An 18790-nucleotide genomic window follows, 5' to 3' on the forward strand; every position below is an offset into this window, starting at 1 on the left:
CCCGACACAACAGATGAAGCAAAACACAACACAAACTTAAATGAGCAGGGGCCCGTTTCAGAAAGGAGGTTAAGTGAAAACTCTGAGTATGTTAACCCTGAAATGAGGGAAACTCTGGGTTTTCCGTTTCAGAAAGGTGGGTATATCAAACCCGAGAAAGCAGAGTAAGTCAAGCCCGTTTCTGAAAGAGAGGTAACTTATACTCAGAGTCAGTTACCATGGTAACTTACTCTGTGAACCTAACCTGGTCGGGAGCAGGTTTTCTTCAGTAAACTCAGAGTTTCTTGCGGTCTCCTCCCCTTTTTTAAAGAGGAAGTGCTGTTTAAACACTAACAATAAAATGTATTTACACATTCTTTAAGGAATATATATTGTTTGTCCATGTTTCAATTGACTAAATCTGTTTTGCAGCAATTTGCCAAAAAGTAAAAGGATTAAAACGTTTGCTAAACTTTTATTTGATTACCACCATTTTTTATAATATATTTCTATTAAATCATTAAAAAAATTGGAATAAAAAACATTTAATAGAACTCAATTGTTTTTCAAACATAATTTAATAAGTTATTAATGATAAAAATAAGACGTTAATATTATTCATAATCAATTATTGAAGTTAGTTGATTACATATGTTTTATTGAACAAATGTTTAATTTATTTAACTCATTTTCATTTTAACTGATGATAATAATAATAACCGTAATTTAATAATGCTGTTTATATATTTAATAATTGTTTAATACCATAAACCGTGATATTTTCTGAGACGGTTCTTATACTGTGAAACTCTCTTACCCCACATGGGGGAGTCCCGCACCCCACCCCCACTGTTAAACAAGTTACTCAGCAACTTTTACTGTTTTAAATTAGCTACTTTTTACTTTTTAGATTTTTAGACTGGTATTTTTACTTAAGTAAAAATGTATCAAAGTAATAGTAGCCTACTTTAGGTTGAATAACATTCTTCCAGTTTCACCTCTGATATTATAACAGTAAGTTACTGTAAAATAGTTATGAATTATTAACCACAAATGACATCTTAAACAGTGTAGTTAGATTAATGTAATACTTACTATCTCTAGAAAGTATTGGTCTACATTACTAAATCCTATATCAACCTCAACTACTTGATTAACACAAAGAGAAGAGACAAGAAACAGCACTTTTAATTCTTTCAGATTAACAATATACAATTGCATGAATTATTCTTGAATTGATCAAAGTGTGTAGAGGGAGAAGGTTACATAAAACATATAACTTTTAAAAATGTATGTTAAATGCACTATTGTTTTATACTCAATTGTTCTATAGTTTATGCAGTAGCTTTTTTAATGTAATTGCATCATATTTTATTTTAAATTACAGAAGAATTAAGAGTAACCCCCTTAATTAAATTACAATATTTAGATCACTTGTTAATTAATTACACCTAACACCTCTTTTTGTCTGGCGCTGTTGCCATGGTGACTCATAATATCTGCGCTCCATTGATAATGGCTTTTTATAGTTGTGGTGCACGCGCTTAACTCAGAGTCAGTCAACTCAGAGTTGATTGAACTAACTCATTTCAGCTGTTCTGTAACCGAAAACTCAGAGTTTCCCATCTCAGGGTAAGTCAACTCAGAGTTCAAGCTTTAACTCAGAGTTGGTTGAGCCTCCTTATTGAAACGGGCCCCAGAACTTACATTTCTGTCTTGATTTCTTTCCATTTAAAATAACTCTAAAATATGTAAAAACGAAATCAAAATAAACATGTAATACCACCGTCAGTATTAAAATAAAATAAAATTCAACAAGATACTATTGGGCATTAAGACTACTTTATTCTACAGAATGATAATAGTACAAAACTACAAACCTAATTTATTGAACTTTACACATAAAAGAAACCCCTGCTTCTCGATGTATGAACTCACAGCGACATCTACAGGAACCGAAGAGAACTGCATCTTCACGGTCACTCCTACAGGTTAAACTGTATTTAACCTTACGAAAATTAACCATGGTTTTACTATATATATATATATATATATATATATATATATATATATATATATAAAACAAGGTTAGCTACAAAATAACCATTTGTTTAGATATAAAAGCATAGAGCATAGTTTAACTACGGTATTTGTGGTTATACAAATGGTAGCAGCCTACTCAATAAAGTTTGTAACTTTTGTATTTGTTTGTACATTTGACCTTAAAAACAAAATACAAAGTAAGTAAATGTAGCTTGATAATATCAATAATAATAATTATAATAATAACTAGTATACATAGTTTAAAAACAACTATTTATGCAATATCTACGCAGCTTCATCACATTACTTCTCAAATCTGAATATGGCATTGAATTGCCCATGTAGGAAAACTTACAAAAGCACATTATGTCAAGTTTGTACTTATATTGTTTAGTCAAAAAGATATACTGAAAAAAGTCTTTGGGCTTATTATTTTGTTTTTGTTTTTTTAATTTTTTTTTGTATTATTTTGTTATCCGCCTGACTATTTATTTATTTTTTAATCTATGTCGCAGTTTCTGTTTCATATTTTTATATTTAAGTGGTCAAATAAAATCAATAAATCAATCAATATTGTCCCAATCCTAATCCAATAAAGCGTACATAACTGAAGAAGCGCGGGCTTTTTAAACAAGAAGTTATCGTTATATTGTGATGAGTAACGGCCATGGAAACGGCCCATTTTCCAGCATTTGAACCGATTTGAACAAACTCCTGCTCCCGATCCTCCATTCAAAAGTCATATCACTGGGCAAACAACTAGCCAGAAAGCACTCAAAACTGAAGAGGAACACTTTAAAAAACACTGGAACACCTTATCAACGACTTGACAACCGTCCCACAACTTGGATCAAGGCGGTAAAGGGCTTCAGAAATGTAAAATACTTTTACACTGTATGTTTCTTTCAGGAAATGAACGTCTAGGTCATGTTAACTTATCTATCTAACACTTCAACAAAATGCAAAAAAGCAAAAACAACGGAATTTTTCATACTCACAAAACGTGCCCGCGCCTGTAGTCTGTAGAAGTCAGTCGCGACTCGCAGGTGTTTTTTTTTTGTTTTTTTTAAATCGCTTTCGCGCTCTTGTTTTTTGTCCCAGCAGAGACCCCGTCTCAGCTGCACTGCATGACAGTCACATGACTCAGTAGCGTTTTGTTTATGGACAATATTTCTCTAGATATCAACCCCGTCTATGATATCAACACTCATGCAGGCGTCTTCTGATTGTAAGTAGTATTTATTTGGCTATAATTGTGTAATTTTGAAAGCGTTTTATGTTTTAAAACACAAAGAGGAGGCAGTAAACAGCCCTTAAACGCAGTAAACATTTAAACGAGACATTTCCTCACATGTTCACATTAGATTATTACTCATATTAAATCAAAATGCAAAAATGAATTCACTAAGACTCAACCTTTATTAAATTTCTTCAATGAAGTGAAATCGACGTTATTATTATTATTTATTTATATCTTTGAAATTTATGAAGACATTAAATTAATGAACTTGTCTTTGGAACCTTGTTTTGTTTTCTGAATGATATTATAAAAGATACAGTTGTACATCCTCTTTTTCATTTGCCATTAAAGCATGTACTTACAGTTGTGGTTCTTTCAGGATTATTAATCAGTTTAAATTGTTCTTATATTTTCTTCTGGAAAACATATATTAATATTAAATACGTTATTATATTATGATAGATATATTATGTAGCTTCTAAAGAGAGAGAGCTAAATTAAAAAGCAAATTTTTTTAACTAAATATGGAGCGTCTTTTGTGTGGAATCGTTGCTAAATAAAAATGCAGTGTTCATGATTAATTACTGATTAGTTATTTGCAGATTCTGAAGTTTAATAACTTGTGATCTGTAGCCATAATAGGAAAGTTTCAGAGTATAAAGCATGTGTGGATTCCTCTGATGTCTGTGTCTCATCTGCATGTTTACTGTCTGAAGGGTCACTGATTGGACGGAAACATCATCATCATCATCATCATCATGCCTCTGACAGCCGCTGTGATTGGAGGAGTTCAGAAACTGGTGCTTTACGAGACCAGAGCTGTAAGTCACATTTCATTTATTATTATTGAAGGATAAATGGATTTCCTTTGAACTTTTGAATACTGGGAACAGCATATAACGCGATTGTGAATCAGCAGCTAATTGTTCTAATTGACCGTTCGCACGGAGTTTGATTGACAGGCGATCTGACCCAATCATAATCCGCCATCCGCCGAATCGATTCGATTCTTATGAATAATAGTATATTTTAAAGTCTCTACAATCATCGTTTTCTTGATCGATCGTACTACTATCGCACATCTCTACTATTAACTAACTCAACCAGGCCCCGCCCCTTTATTCTGCGTATGAATTATTACAATGAGGAATATTGGCACGTGTTCGGACAGACACTGACTCTGATATCGAGGAGAACTCTCTTTTTCAGGCTCAAACAGCAACATCACACACACTAAACACAGATCAACATGGAGAAAAGCATAATAGGTCCTCTTCAACCAATAGCAAAAAAGCAAACTTGTCACGCCCACAATACTGACCAATCACAGCGGAGACGTTCCCGACAGGCTCAAGCTGAGCAACAGGACAGAGCTAGAGCTATAATGGGATTGACTGAATATATTTATGGCTTTTTTTCTCTTTTGTCTCAATATGCGCTCAACGGCGCTCGCTGGTCATGTGATCGAGTTGGTCATGTGATCGAGTTGGTCATGATCGGGCTGGTCATGTGATCAAGTTGGTCGTGATCGAGCTGGTCATGTGATCGAGCTGGTCTTGTGAGTTGGTCATGGGATCGAGTTGGTCATGTGATCGTGTAGAGCGCACCCTTTAAACTCCGCCCACTCAACAGGGCGTCCTGTTGCCAAAATATAAACCAAAACATTCAAGAAACTCACAATAATCAGCGTTGCATTTAGTATTTTAGTAACAATGAACACAAATTGTAACAGCAACACTTTACAAGAAGGTTTCATTAGTTAACTACATTAGTATTAATGTTCATTTTAACATTTACTTCCACATTTAACACAGTTTACGATAAGGTTTCACTTGTTCACATGAAATAACAATGAATAATACTTTTTAAATACATTTACTAACACATTATTGAAATCAAAATTTGTATCTGTTAATATTATCTAATGGAGAGATAAAATAATGTTAACAAAATTAATAAATACTATATCAATTGTATTGCTCATTGTGAGTTAATACATCAATTAATTATAACTAATGGGATCTAATAATAGGCAAGTTTATTTATATAGCACATTTCATACACAGTGGCAATTCAAAGTGCGTTACATGGAAGAAATTAAAATAATCAAAAGAAATCAGAATAATTAAAACAGTTTAGGATAAAAAAATCATAATAATAAAAATAAAATACAGTAAATAATTAAAACAATTTATAATAAAAAATAAAATGAAGTACAGTAATAGTCGGACGAACAGTGGCACAGTATAATATTATAATATTATTTGTAATATTTGTGATTGTGAAATATTACTCCACTGCTAGATGGCAGTGTTTCTCTGCCATCAAACAGACCTGATGTCTGAACCGCAGAAAGAGCTATTTTAATAAGATTTAATAAGTAGTTTTATGCAATCTAAGTATTATGAAAAAAATATGAGTAGCTGATATAGCATGTCATGAACTGTTTTATATAGATTAGCGTTTACAGTGTGTATTTTAGACACTATCTGTTTTTTTTTCTTCATTTTTAATCCACATCATTTTTTTTTATCCACTTTTTTTGCAGTTCATAGGCAAGTTATTTGATCTGACTGAATTTGATGTTATGCTCGTATGTTCAGACTTACAGTCAGTCCAGTCCAGTGTGAATCCTTTAACATTACGCCGTGTTTGACCATTGTGTTTTTAGCACAGAACAGGACACACCAGGCCGCTTGTTGCACATTCATAGACTGGAATAATGTGAGGACGTGTTAAGACTGTCTGTCTCGCTGTGTTCTCCTCTCGATGTTTCCTTCTCACTGAGAGCTTTAATGTGTCGTTCCTGGAAATCTGTCCAAATACAGAGCAAACTGTTTTTCTTTCTTCGTTTTGGTAATCTGCTGGATGATCTAATGAGAACATGTCAAGAACATGGACGGAATATACATAAAACTATTATTTTGAATCAAATTGTCATTATTGTGATCAGTGTTGGGTGTAACTAATTACTAAGTAATTAGTTACTGTAATTTAATTACTTTTCCCTTGAAAATGTAAAGTAAAGGATTACTCTTCATTTATCTGTAATTTAATTACAGTCACTTCTGATGTAATTGAGGTAAATACTGTGTAAAGATCAATCCGATCTCACAGCGATTCGTTTAGGCGTCTAAATCGTACGACCGCACTCGTACAAATTCGTTTGTGAATTCGTACGTAATTATTGTAAAATATGTATGAAAAGTCATGAGATCAGACATAAAACAATAGTGGGTTTAACATCAAAATGTATTGTCTGATGTTAAAAAGTATGTTTTTATAATGTAACCTTCTCCACCTTGGTCAGTTTAAGGATAATTCATGCAATTTTATAGTATTTATTTGAAAGAATTAAAACAGATTCATGTCTATCCTTGTATTATTCAGCTGGTTGAGAGTGATATGGGATTTTAAAAGTAATTAAAAGTAATTAAATACTTTTAAGAGAGAGTAATTCGTACAGTAATCTAATTACACTGTTGAAGAGGTAATTAGTAACTAGTAATTAATTACTTTTTTAGAGTAACTTACCCAACACTGATTGTGATGTATGAGCAGAGGTGTCAAATACTTTGTTACCTTACACTCTAAACAATGCTGGGTTGTTTTAACCCAATTTTGGGTCAAATATGGACAAACTCAAACATTGGGTTAAAAATGTCATTTAAAAATGTAGCCCAATGGCTGGGTTTGTCCATATTTTACCCAAAATTGGGTTAAAACAACCCAGAATTTTTTAGAGTGTACTTAATATAAGTAGAAATTTTGGGTATCTATACTTTACTGGAGTAGACGACTTTTTTACTTCTACTTTTTTAATAGCCCCGTTCCTCCTGTTTCATTCCAGCTTGTCATCGTTAAAAAAAAAAAAAACTGGATCGAGTGCATTTGATTGTGATTGGATGAGAAGTATAAACATATACCATTCTGACACCTTATTGGTTTGTGCTCGATGCATCACAACATGTAATACACACATATGGTAAAAAAAATAATAATTTCAGCTGAAACATGCCTACACTCTAAAAAATGCTGGGTTGTTTTAACCCAATTTTGGGTCAAATATGGACAAACCCGAAATGTTGGGTTAAAAATGTAATGTAAAAATTTAACCCAACGGCTGGGTTAGTCCATATTTGACCCAAAGTTGGGTTAAAACAACCCAGCATTTTTTAGAGTGTAGAGCATCCCAAATTGTTTAACATTAACATTTCAATATAACATTATAGTCATTATGGCCTTTAGAAAACTGTGGTAGAGCAATAATAGCTCCTGTGGAAAAGGAAAAAATGCCATTAAAGCAGTAGTTCACTTTTAAAAAAAGCTTTTGCTGATAATTTACTCACCCTCATGTCATCCAAGATGTCCATGTCTTTCTTTCTTCAGTCGAAAAGAAATTAAGGTTTTTGATGAAAACATTCCAGGATTTTCTCCATATAATGGACTTCAATGGGGACCAAAGGCGATCAGTTGTGCTTATAAAACTTAAACTTTTTTTATTTATTTTTTAAATGACCGCTCATTTGGCTAGATAAAAACCTTAAACTTGCAGCACTGCAGTTTTAAGGACGAAATACTCAGCAATGCTCTTGACTTATGAACTTACACATGCTGCGTCTTAAAGCATATTAAAAATAGACATGTAAACATCATTTAATGCTGGATTTTCACCACAGTGGGACGTTTTTGGGATGTAATAATGTGACACTCAAATGTTTCGATGAATTTTTCACCCTAACGTCCATTTAAGATTTTTAAACAGGAGTTTGATTCCAGGACATTGATTGTAATTTTTCTTTTCTCAGAGGTATTTTCTGGTGGGGAGTAATAACGCTCAAACGAAACATCGCGTCCTGAAGATCGATCGCACTGAACCGCGAGATCTGGTCATTATTGATGATAAGGTGAGTGTTCTGATATCAGGGTATCACACAGACACACACACACACATACATACTATAAGATTGGCGAAATATAAAAATCAAATCGATATAAAATCACAATTGGATCTATAAGTCGCTGGTTGTTCGTTAATGTTTCTACTAGAAACCAAATGGCATTTCCAGCATATTCAAATCACTAATGTGGTGGAAATAATATTTTGGTAACACTTTACTATAAGGTTAATTTATTAAACATTAGTTAATAGATCTGTGACTGTATTTGTTAATCTTTGTTAATGTTCGTTATTATAAATCCAACTGTTAGTTCACAGTGCATTAACTAATGTTAATTAGTAAATGTTGAAATTAACAAATGCTGAAGTATTGTTCATTCTTCGTTAATGTAGTTAACTAATGGACCTTATTGTAAAGTGTTACCAATATTTGAAACCTTGTTTGCTCTCGAGTTAAAAATCTTTATTTCTGAATTCCCCGTTTAAATGTGTCCTTAGTTTTGTTCAGTGTAAATGTTTTAAGTGTGTGTGTGTGTGTGTGTGTCAGCATGTTTACAGTCACCTGGAGGTGCGAGAGCTCCTGGGCCGTCTGGATCTGGGCAATCGCACTAAGATCGGGCAGAAAGGATCCTCCGGTCTTTCCAGAGCCGTTTCTGCCCATGGCATTGTGGGTAAGTCTTTTTAGGAACACCAGGGTGCGAGGACCCTCTTGGAATTGCTCTGTTTATTTCCTTGCTCGCTTTAAGTTTTAATTAGGAATGCATGACTTATATCGGTCGGTATCGGGCGATATATGGTTAATATTTTCGCTATCGGCCCGATAAGAAAATTTGGCCGATATATTTAAGCCGATTAATAATGTATCATTTCCTTTCGCTGCGACACTTCAGATGTGCTTCAACGTGATGGGTTTGAATTGCTTGAAATATGATCGGAATCACTTACAAATATCCAGTTCAGTGCAAGTCTGTCATATCGGTTACATAAAATTATACCAAAATTATACCATTATACATAAAATAAGAGACCAGTTTTTGTAATTAGGCTCTCAAAAATTATATAAATATCTGGATTTTGATTAATTGGCCAATATAACGGTTATCGACTTTTAAAAATAACAAATTATCGGTATCGGACAATTTTCATATCGCTGTTTCCTGGTCAGTGTTATTTATATACTATTATTATAGTATTTATCAATATTTAGAAATTAGTTTTTCCATCTAGTATGTACATTTTATGCATTTCATGTGTTTGGCGCTTCATGCGTTTGGCGCTTCATGCATTCCCTGGGAATCGAACCCGTTACTTTGGCGTTGCTAGTTTCATGCTTTACCGTTTATTTGCTGTTTATATGATTTCAGCTTTACTTCTGTTAGCGGAGTGATTTTGAACGGCTTGTCTGTGAATTATAATAAGCCGGTGAATCCGCTCTCGGACAGGAGTGTGTTTCCCGAAAGCCTCATTAGCCAAATGTGGTCGCAAGTTCCGTCGTTATCAGCAGTTCAACGAGTCCATCATTAAAAACGAAACAGCATCGGATTGAGTTGTGTGATCATGAGAAAAATAAGTTGTGATAACGATAAAACTTTTATTGCCGAGATCACGATAAAAGTAAGTCGTGATAACTAGGAAACTTTATTGCCGAGATCACGAGAAAATTAAGTCGTGATAACGATAAAACTACTTTTATTGCCGAGATCACGAGAAAAGTAAGTCGTGATAACGAGAAAACAACTTTTATTGTCGAGATCATGAGAAAAGTAAGTCTTGATAACGAGAAAACTACTTTTATTGTCGAGATCATGAGAAAAGTAAGTCTTGATAACGAGAAAACTTCTTTTATTGTCGAGATCACGTAAAAAGTAATTTGTGATAATGAGAAAACAACTTTTATTGTCGAGATCACGGAAAAAGTAAATCGTGATAACGAGAAAACTACTTTTATTGTTTGAGATCACGGAAAAAGTAATTTGTGATAACGAGAAAACAACTTTTATTGCCGAGATCACGAGAAAAGTAAGTCGTGATAACGATAAAACAACTTTTATTGCCGAGATCGCGAGAAAAGTAAGTCGTGATAACGAGAAAACAACTTTTATTGCCGAGATCACGAGAAAAGTAAGTCGTGATAACGATAAAACAACTTTTATTGCCGAGATCACGAGAAAAGTAAGTCGTGATAACGAGAAAACAACTTTTATTGCCGAGATCACGAGAAAAGTAAGTCGTGATAACGAGAAAACAACTTTTATTGCCGAGATCACGAGAAAAGTAAGTCGTGATAACGATAAAACAACTTTTATTGCCGAGATCACGAGAAAAGTAAGTCGTGATAATAACGATAAAACAACTTTTATTGCTGAGATCACGAGAAAAGTAAGTCGTGATAACGATAAAACAACTTTTATTGCCGAGATCACGAGAAAAGTAAGTCGTGATAACGAGAAAACAACTTTTATTGCCGAGATCACGAGAAAAGTAAGTCGTGATAACGAGAAAACAACTTTTATTGCCGAGATCACGAGAAAAGTAAGTCGTGATAACGAGAAAACAACTTTTATTGCCGAGATCACGAGAAAAGTAAGTCGTGATAATAACGATAAAACAACTTTTATTGCTGAGATCACGAGAAAAGTAAGTCGTGATAACGATAAAACAACTTTTATTGCCGAGATCGCGAGAAAAGTAAGTTGTGATAACGATAAAACAACTTTTATTGCTGAGATCACGAGAAAAGTAAGTCGTGATAACGAGAACTACTTTTATTGCTGAGATCACGAGAAAAGTAAGTTGTGATAACCATAAAACAACTTTTATTGTCGATATCACGGAAAAAGCAAGTTGTGATAACGATAAAACAACTTTTATTGCCGAGATCACGAGAAAAGTAAGTCGTGATAACGAGAAAACAACTTTGATTGTCGAGATCACGAGAAAAGTAAGTTGTGATAACGAGAAAACAACTTTTATTGCCGAGATCGCGAGAAAAGTAAGTCGTGATAACGAGAAAACAACTTTGATTGTCGAGATCACGAGAAAAGTAAGTCGTGATAACGAGAAAACAACTTTTATTGCCGAGATCGCGAGAAAAGTAAGTCGTGATAACGATAAAACAACTTTTATTGCTGAGATCACGAGAAAAGTAAGTCGTGATAACGAGAACTACTTTTATTGCTGAGATCACGAGAAAAGTAAGTTGTGATAACCATAAAACAACTTTTATTGTCGATATCACGGAAAAAGCAAGTTGTGATAACCATAAAACAACTTTTATTGTCGATATCACGGAAAAAGCAAGTTGTGATAACGATAAAACAACTTTTATTGCCGAGATCACGAGAAAAGTAAGTCGTGATAACGAGAAAACAACTTTTATTGCCGAGATCACGAGAAAAGTAAGTCGTGATAACGAGAAAACAACTTTTATTGCCGAGATCACGAGAAAAGTAAGTCGTGATAATAACGATAAAACAACTTTTATTGCCGAGATCACGAGAAAAGTAAGTCGTGATAATAACGATAAAACAACTTTTATTGCCGAGATCACGAGAAAAGTAAGTTGTGATAACCATAAAACAACTTTTATTGTCGATATCACGGAAAAAGCAAGTTGTGATAACGATAAAACAACTTTTATTGCCGAGATCACGAGAAAAGTAAGTCGTGATAATAACGATAAAACAACTTTTATTGCCGAGATCACGAGAAAAGTAAGTCGTGATAATAACGATAAAACAACTTTTATTGCCGAGATCACGAGAAAAGTAAGTTGTGATAACGAGAAAACAACTTTTATTGTCGAGATCACGAGAAAAGTAAGTTGTGATAACGAGAAAACAACTTTTATTGCCGAGATCGCGAGAAAAGTAAGTCGTGATAACGAGAAAACAACTTTGATTGTCGAGATCACGAGAAAAGTAAGTCGTGATAACGAGAAAACAACTTTTATTGCCGAGATCGCGAGAAAAGTAAGTCGTGATAACGAGAAAACAACTTTGATTGTCGAGATCACGAGAAAAGTAAGTTGTGATAACGAGAAAACAACTTTTATTGCCGAGATCGCGAGAAAAGTAAGTCGTGATAACGAGAAAACAACTTTGATTGTCGAGATCACGAGAAAAGTAAGTCGTGATAACGAGAAAACAACTTTTATTGCCGAGATCGCGAGAAAAGTAAGTCGTGATAACGATAAAACAACTTTTATTGCTGAGATCACGAGAAAAGTAAGTCGTGATAACGAGAACTACTTTTATTGCTGAGATCACGAGAAAAGTAAGTTGTGATAACGAGAAAACAACTTTTATTGTCGATATCACGGAAAAAGCAAGTTGTGATAACCATAAAACAACTTTTATTGTCGATATCACGGAAAAAGCAAGTTGTGATAACGATAAAACAACTTTTATTGCCGAGATCACGAGAAAAGTAAGTCGTGATAACGAGAAAACAACTTTTATTGCCGAGATCACGAGAAAAGTAAGTCGTGATAACGAGAAAACAACTTTTATTGCCGAGATCACGAGAAAAGTAAGTCGTGATAATAACGATAAAACAACTTTTATTGCCGAGATCACGAGAAAAGTAAGTCGTGATAATAACGATAAAACAACTTTTATTGCCGAGATCACGAGAAAAGTAAGTTGTGATAACCATAAAACAACTTTTATTGTCGATATCACGGAAAAAGCAAGTTGTGATAACGATAAAACAACTTTTATTGCCGAGATCACGAGAAAAGTAAGTCGTGATAACGAGAAAACAACTTTTATTGCCGAGATCACGAGAAAAGTAAGTCGTGATAACGAGAAAACAACTTTTATTGCCGAGATCACGAGAAAAGTAAGTCGTGATAATAACGATAAAACAACTTTTATTGCCGAGATCACGAGAAAAGTAAGTCGTGATAATAACGATAAAACAACTTTTATTGCCGAGATCACGAGAAAAGTAAGTTGTGATAACGAGAAAACAACTTTTATTGCCGAGATCGCGAGAAAAGTAAGTCGTGATAACGAGAAAACAACTTTGATTGTCGAGATCACGAGAAAAGTAAGTCGTGATAACGAGAAAACAACTTTTATTGCCGAGATCGCGAGAAAAGTAAGTCGTGATCGCTAAAACAAAGTAAAAAATACTAATCCATTTAGGGCCCAAACTAATGCAGTTAACCAATGTGATCTACTCTTGTCTCTGGTGTCTTTCAGGTTTTGTGCGCTTTCTGGAGGGTTACTATATCGTGTTGATCACGAAACGTCGTAAAATGGCTGACATCGGCGGCCACTCGATTTATAAGATTGAAGACACGAGTATGATCTACATTCCCAATGACTCGGTGAGAGTCACACACCCGGATGAGGCCCGGTGAGTCCGTTTACACTCAGACATTAGTTGTATTAAGAGCGACCAGTTAGGTTTTACGGATTTGGTCACATGATGTACTGACAGTGTTCAGAAAGTATTGCTAGTTTATGCTGATTATATTAAAGCCCACACATTTCTTAGGCCTCTAAATGATCACCCTGGTCTGTTTCGACTTTTATAATTATACAAAAGTTTCTGCTGTCAAATCTGACTTTATCAAGTAAACATAGGAATAACTTTTGTTATTGTTAGTAATATTTCAACTGCACTGAAGCAGCTTTACTTGATTATCAGGTGTCATTTATAAGAAAAATCATAAGTAAGTGTGCCAGTAGATTGTTTGTCTCTGTCTGTTTCTTGCGTGTGGTTTTCCTCACACACTCTGTCTCGCTGCGGTCAGTCACTCTGACCTCAGGATGCAATTCACACATCTCTTATTTTCACCGCGCGTGTGTGTGTGTGTGTGTGTGTGTGTGCAGGATTCGAGATTAACTTTTTTACTCTATAAGACTGGTGCTTCCAACCTGATGCCGCTTGTGTATTAGTGTCCAGGTTAAGTCTGAAGCATTACTGGGCTTAACCTTGGCAGTATCGTGGCCTTCTACCATGCAGATTTGATTACATCGATAATAATCATAACTCTTGATCATCAGATCCTCATATTAGAGTGATTTCTGGAGGATCATGTGACACTGAAGACTGGAGTAATGATGATAAATCCAGCTTTGATCACAGGAATAAATTACACTTTAATATATATTCACATAGAAAACTGATGATTTACATTAGAATAATATTTCACAATTTTACTGTATTTTTAATCAAATAAATGCAGCCTCGATGACTGTGAGCAGAAGAGACTCATTGAAAAACAATTTAAAAATCATAAGTGCATCCAAATAAATACATTTTCATACGATAAACTAATTCAGATTAAACTCGACCTTTTGTTGCGTTTTCTCTTTTTTTTTTTAGTTTTTGTTTTTTTTACATTAATTTTGTCTGTTTTTTACATTTTTTACATTAAATTTTACATTAAGTTTTGTTGTTTTTTTCCCACAGATATGTGAGAATATTCCAGAATGTGGATCTGTCCAGTAACTTCTACTTCAGGTGAGTTGTCGTTTCAAGCCCTTTTTCAAAGCGTATCTTACCCATAATGCCTTGCCCTCGCGTATCTTCTCAGATCATTGAGATAGAAGTGGCCTCACTCGTCCTTTCCCGTTCGCTTCTTTTCATTAATCTGGCTATAGCGTTTGCTGCATGAAAATGGTCTTTGATTTTCGAAAAGAAGCAGCTGAAATAGCTTTCCTCATATATTGAAGAGATGTAAGGTATGAATATTTCAAAAATATTCAAGCATATTTTTTTAAGGTAAAATTTTCAAATGATCTCAAGTTATTTTTTTCAAACCCCCAAAGAATTTCAGACTTTAATGAGACCTTCCTCTATTAATTTCTGGAGAGGAAAAAATGTCTAAATATAAAATGTTTATTTCTATTTAACTAATGTTAACTAATGAACCTTACTGTAAAGTGTTACTAAAAATCGAAGACGTTTTCGTTGTGTTCGGACTCTGAGTCTGAAATAATTACACGTGAACTTGTGTGAAGTTCATTCAGTGCACTTCATCTCTAAGCAACGATGCTGCCGTCACCTAGCAACAATGCTTTGTGCGTCCTCATGCTCAACAGTAATGAGGAATGGGATTTTTCTCAGCCCGTGACCCTCTGACCTCTGACCCTCAGTTACAGCTATGACCTGAGTCACTCGCTGCAGTATAACGTTTTCGCTGCTCCAGATGACCTGTAACCCTTTGACCTCTGACCCTCAGTTACAGCTATGACCTGAGTCACTCGCTGCAGTATAACGTGTCGCTGCTCCAGATGACCTGTGACCCCGGAGACACCGGTGGAAGACAGGACAGCTTCGACATCTTTGAGGAGGAGGGGCTTCCCACGCAAGGTGTGTTCAGATTGCATTGCATTCTTTTTTGTATACATATTTTATATATTTTTGTTGCATTTTATTATTTTTTTAAAATTGTATAGATTGTTAAATTATGTATTTATTTTTTTAGTATGATATGGTTAATTTTATATTAAATGTTTTTGAATTTTATATTATATTATGTTTTATATTTTTGTGTTTTATATTAATACATATTCAATTTAGTATTTTAGTTATTTAATATTTTATATATATACACGTGTGTGTGTATTATATATTTTAGATTTTATTTTATATATAATTGTACTAATTTTGTAGTTTTCATTTTTTTTTTATTATTTCTTCATTTATTTGTATTTTATTTTTTATTTTATACCCTTCTGCAAAATACAGTTTAAAATCTACACTTTAATATATTATTTAATTTTATTTAATTTTATTTTTTATTTTATACTCTTCTGCAAAATACTGTTAAAATCTACATTTTTATTTCATTTTTATTTTATTAAAACAATATGTATGTCTGAAAGGTCTCAAGTCTGGCTTGGTTGGGCCATTTTTGTTGTAATAAGGAAAGGACTCCAGTTATTTGTGTTGTGTTTTTTGTTGTATCGTGTGTGTGTGAGTTGTTAATTGCGGTGTTTGTTTCAGTTGTTCTCGGCTTCAGTAACGAACCCTACGCTAAGTATGTGTGGAACGTCAGTCTGTTGGAGAAGGTCAAGGACATCGTGCATCCTGATTGGCTGTTGTACATCATCCACGGATTCTGCGGCCAATCCAGTATCCTCTTATATATATATCTAGATTTGCAGTTACTTTCCACACACACACTTTTTTGTTTTATACTCTTCTGCAAAATACAGTTAAAACATACATATTTTATTTTATTGCCTTCTGCAAAATACAGATAAATGTACTTATTAATGTTATTTTTTTCTTTTTTATTATTATTTATTATATGCCCTTCAGCAAAATACAGTTAAAACATATTTATTTTTTTAGATATCATTTTATTATATTTTCCCCTCCTGAAAACAGTTAACTTTTTGCTGTCTACTTTTTAATGTAATTTAATTAAACTTAATATTTTGCATTAAAAAAATGCATAATGCATATAAACCCAAAACAAAATTTTGTTTTATTTTATTATGTATTTTTTCTCTGGCTGAAACTACAGCTAAAACTTTTTACTGTCTATTTTTTTAATGTAATATTTTTCATTTATTTTTATTTTATTTTATAACCTTCTGCATTTTATTTTATTCCCTGCTACAAATTGCAGCAAAAACGTTTTACTTTTTTTTTTTTATTTAATTTAATTTAATTCCTTGATGCAAAATGCAGCAAAAATTTATTTTTGTTGTTATTTTTATTTATTTTTGTGTTTCCTGCTGGAAAATAGAGCTGAAGCCAGCTGGTCTGATCTGGGTTAGAGGGTTAGAGGGTTAATCGGGTCTGATTTTCACCTGTTATTTCCCCTGTTTCTCCTGTTCCACAATCCATCCTGCCATGACCTGTTTCCCCAGAGTTCATCAGGGTCAAAGCTAGAGAAAGAGCTAAAGAAACAGAGAAATACTCCCCTGGAGAAAGTCTGGCGCTGTTGATTGCTTGTGTCGCTGTAATGGTTTCTCCCACTTCATGTGACGAGCCCGTACCAGCGGTCAACGGGTTCATGGATGCCATATTACATTAGATTTATTACTGTGAAAAACACAAGGGCTTGATAAATGATTATTATGGAGAAAAGTGTGGGGTCAGAACATTTTTTGAAAGAAAGAAATTGATACTTTGGGTATATTTAATGCATCCTTGCTTAATAAAAGTGACAGTAAAGACATCTGTTACAAAAGAGTAATTCAGCTTTGATCACAGGAATAACTGTATATTCACATAGAAAACTGAAGATTTACATTAGAATAATATTTCATAATTTTTTACTGTATTTTTAATCATATAAATACAGCTTCGTTGAGCAGAAGAGACTCTTTCAAAAATATAAAAAAATATTTAACGACTCCAAACTTTTCTGAAATTTTTTTTAAACTTTTTTCTTTTACTTCATTGGTAAAAAAAACTTTTGGCACATGCAGTGTAAACACACACTAATTTTTGAGATTTCAACCTCAAATTTGGAACACAACTTGTTTAGATTATTTATTTATTTTATTTTCATGTAGTTTTAGAGCAAAACGTGATTTTGAAAATATGTTTCATATAAAAATTTTAAAATAGTATTTTTGTCCATTTTTCATAACGATACACGTAAAATTGTGTAACTTTTTCCAAGTTCACTTTTTCAAACTTTTTTCACTTCAGCAATAATAGCATTTCAGATTTACGACAGTTTATGTTGGAAATGACATTTTCAGGTCTACACTCTTAGAAGAAAAGAACCTTAAAAGGTTCTATCAGCGCTACGTATTTGGAACCCCTAAAAGGTTCTATACACTCTTAAAAAAAGGGTTCCTCTGGGTTCTATATAGAACCCTGGGGTTCCATACTTGGCCAATAGAACCTTTTACCAAAAAAAAAATGGTTCTATATAGAACCATTTTGGAGTTCCATATATGAAGCGGGGGATGGAACCATTTCTGGTTCTAAATAGAACCATTTCTTCTAAGAGTGTATGCTCAAAAAGTGAATAAATGGATTATAAATACAGCGTAAATAGAAATTAGTATTAAAAGAATCCCCTAAAAAAATAAATCATTAACAAAATAAAATATTGTAAATTCATTTAATTGAAAAAAAAAAAAACGGGTTTATTTTTGACGGACACGTTAAGAGGAACGTAAAACGATTATATAGACTAAGCTTTATATATAGGTGCAACTCTAAAAATGAGAATATGGTGCAAAAGTTCATTTATTTCAGTAATTCAACTTAAAAAGTAAAACTAATGTATTACATAGACTCATCATCACAATTATAACGCATAAAGTCTTGAAATATTTTTATATAGCCTCTGATATTATAGATTGTAGATATTATATAGACTGTATTGAGTGTGTCAGAGTGTGTTGTTGTTCCTTGAGCTGTCTCCTCTTCAGAGTTGTTGATCTACGGTCGGCCGGTGTACGTCACGCTGATCGCTCGCCGCTCCAGTCGCTTCGCTGGCACACGATTCCTCAAGCGAGGAGCAAACTGCGAGGTACACAAGTGTGTGTGTGTGTGTGTGTAACCTGTCCGACACAAGCTCTGGTTCTGCTGTGTGTTTATCTCTGTGTGTTCAGGTGTGATGACGTAATGTTGGTTTGCTCTAAGGCTGTCGGCCGTTAAAGCTTCACGAGGCTTTAAAAGTGCAGACTGAAACA

At 33.6% G+C, this 18790-nt stretch overlaps 1 protein-coding gene across 1 annotated transcript in view; it reads left to right on the plus strand.

Moving 5' to 3' along the window:
- Positions 1-3122: 3122 nt before the first annotated feature.
- Positions 3123-18790, plus strand: part of fig4a (FIG4 phosphoinositide 5-phosphatase a) — a 63627-nt gene continuing 47959 nt past the window's right edge. Inside the window, exons 1-9 of the mRNA XM_039690088.2 lie at positions 3123-3250; positions 3979-4083; positions 8071-8169; positions 8710-8833; positions 13370-13526; positions 14589-14639; positions 15361-15491; positions 16128-16256; positions 18527-18627. Coding sequence (XP_039546022.2) covers positions 4021-4083; positions 8071-8169; positions 8710-8833; positions 13370-13526; positions 14589-14639; positions 15361-15491; positions 16128-16256; positions 18527-18627 — 855 coding nt within the window. The 5' untranslated portion in view covers positions 3123-3250; positions 3979-4020. The remainder of the gene's footprint in view (positions 3251-3978; positions 4084-8070; positions 8170-8709; positions 8834-13369; positions 13527-14588; positions 14640-15360; positions 15492-16127; positions 16257-18526; positions 18628-18790) is intronic.

The sequence above is a fragment of the Pimephales promelas genome, chromosome 13, assembly GCF_988280905.1.
Source record: "Pimephales promelas chromosome 13, fPimPro1.hap1.1, whole genome shotgun sequence".
Classification (NCBI taxonomy): Eukaryota; Metazoa; Chordata; class Actinopteri; order Cypriniformes; family Leuciscidae; genus Pimephales; species Pimephales promelas.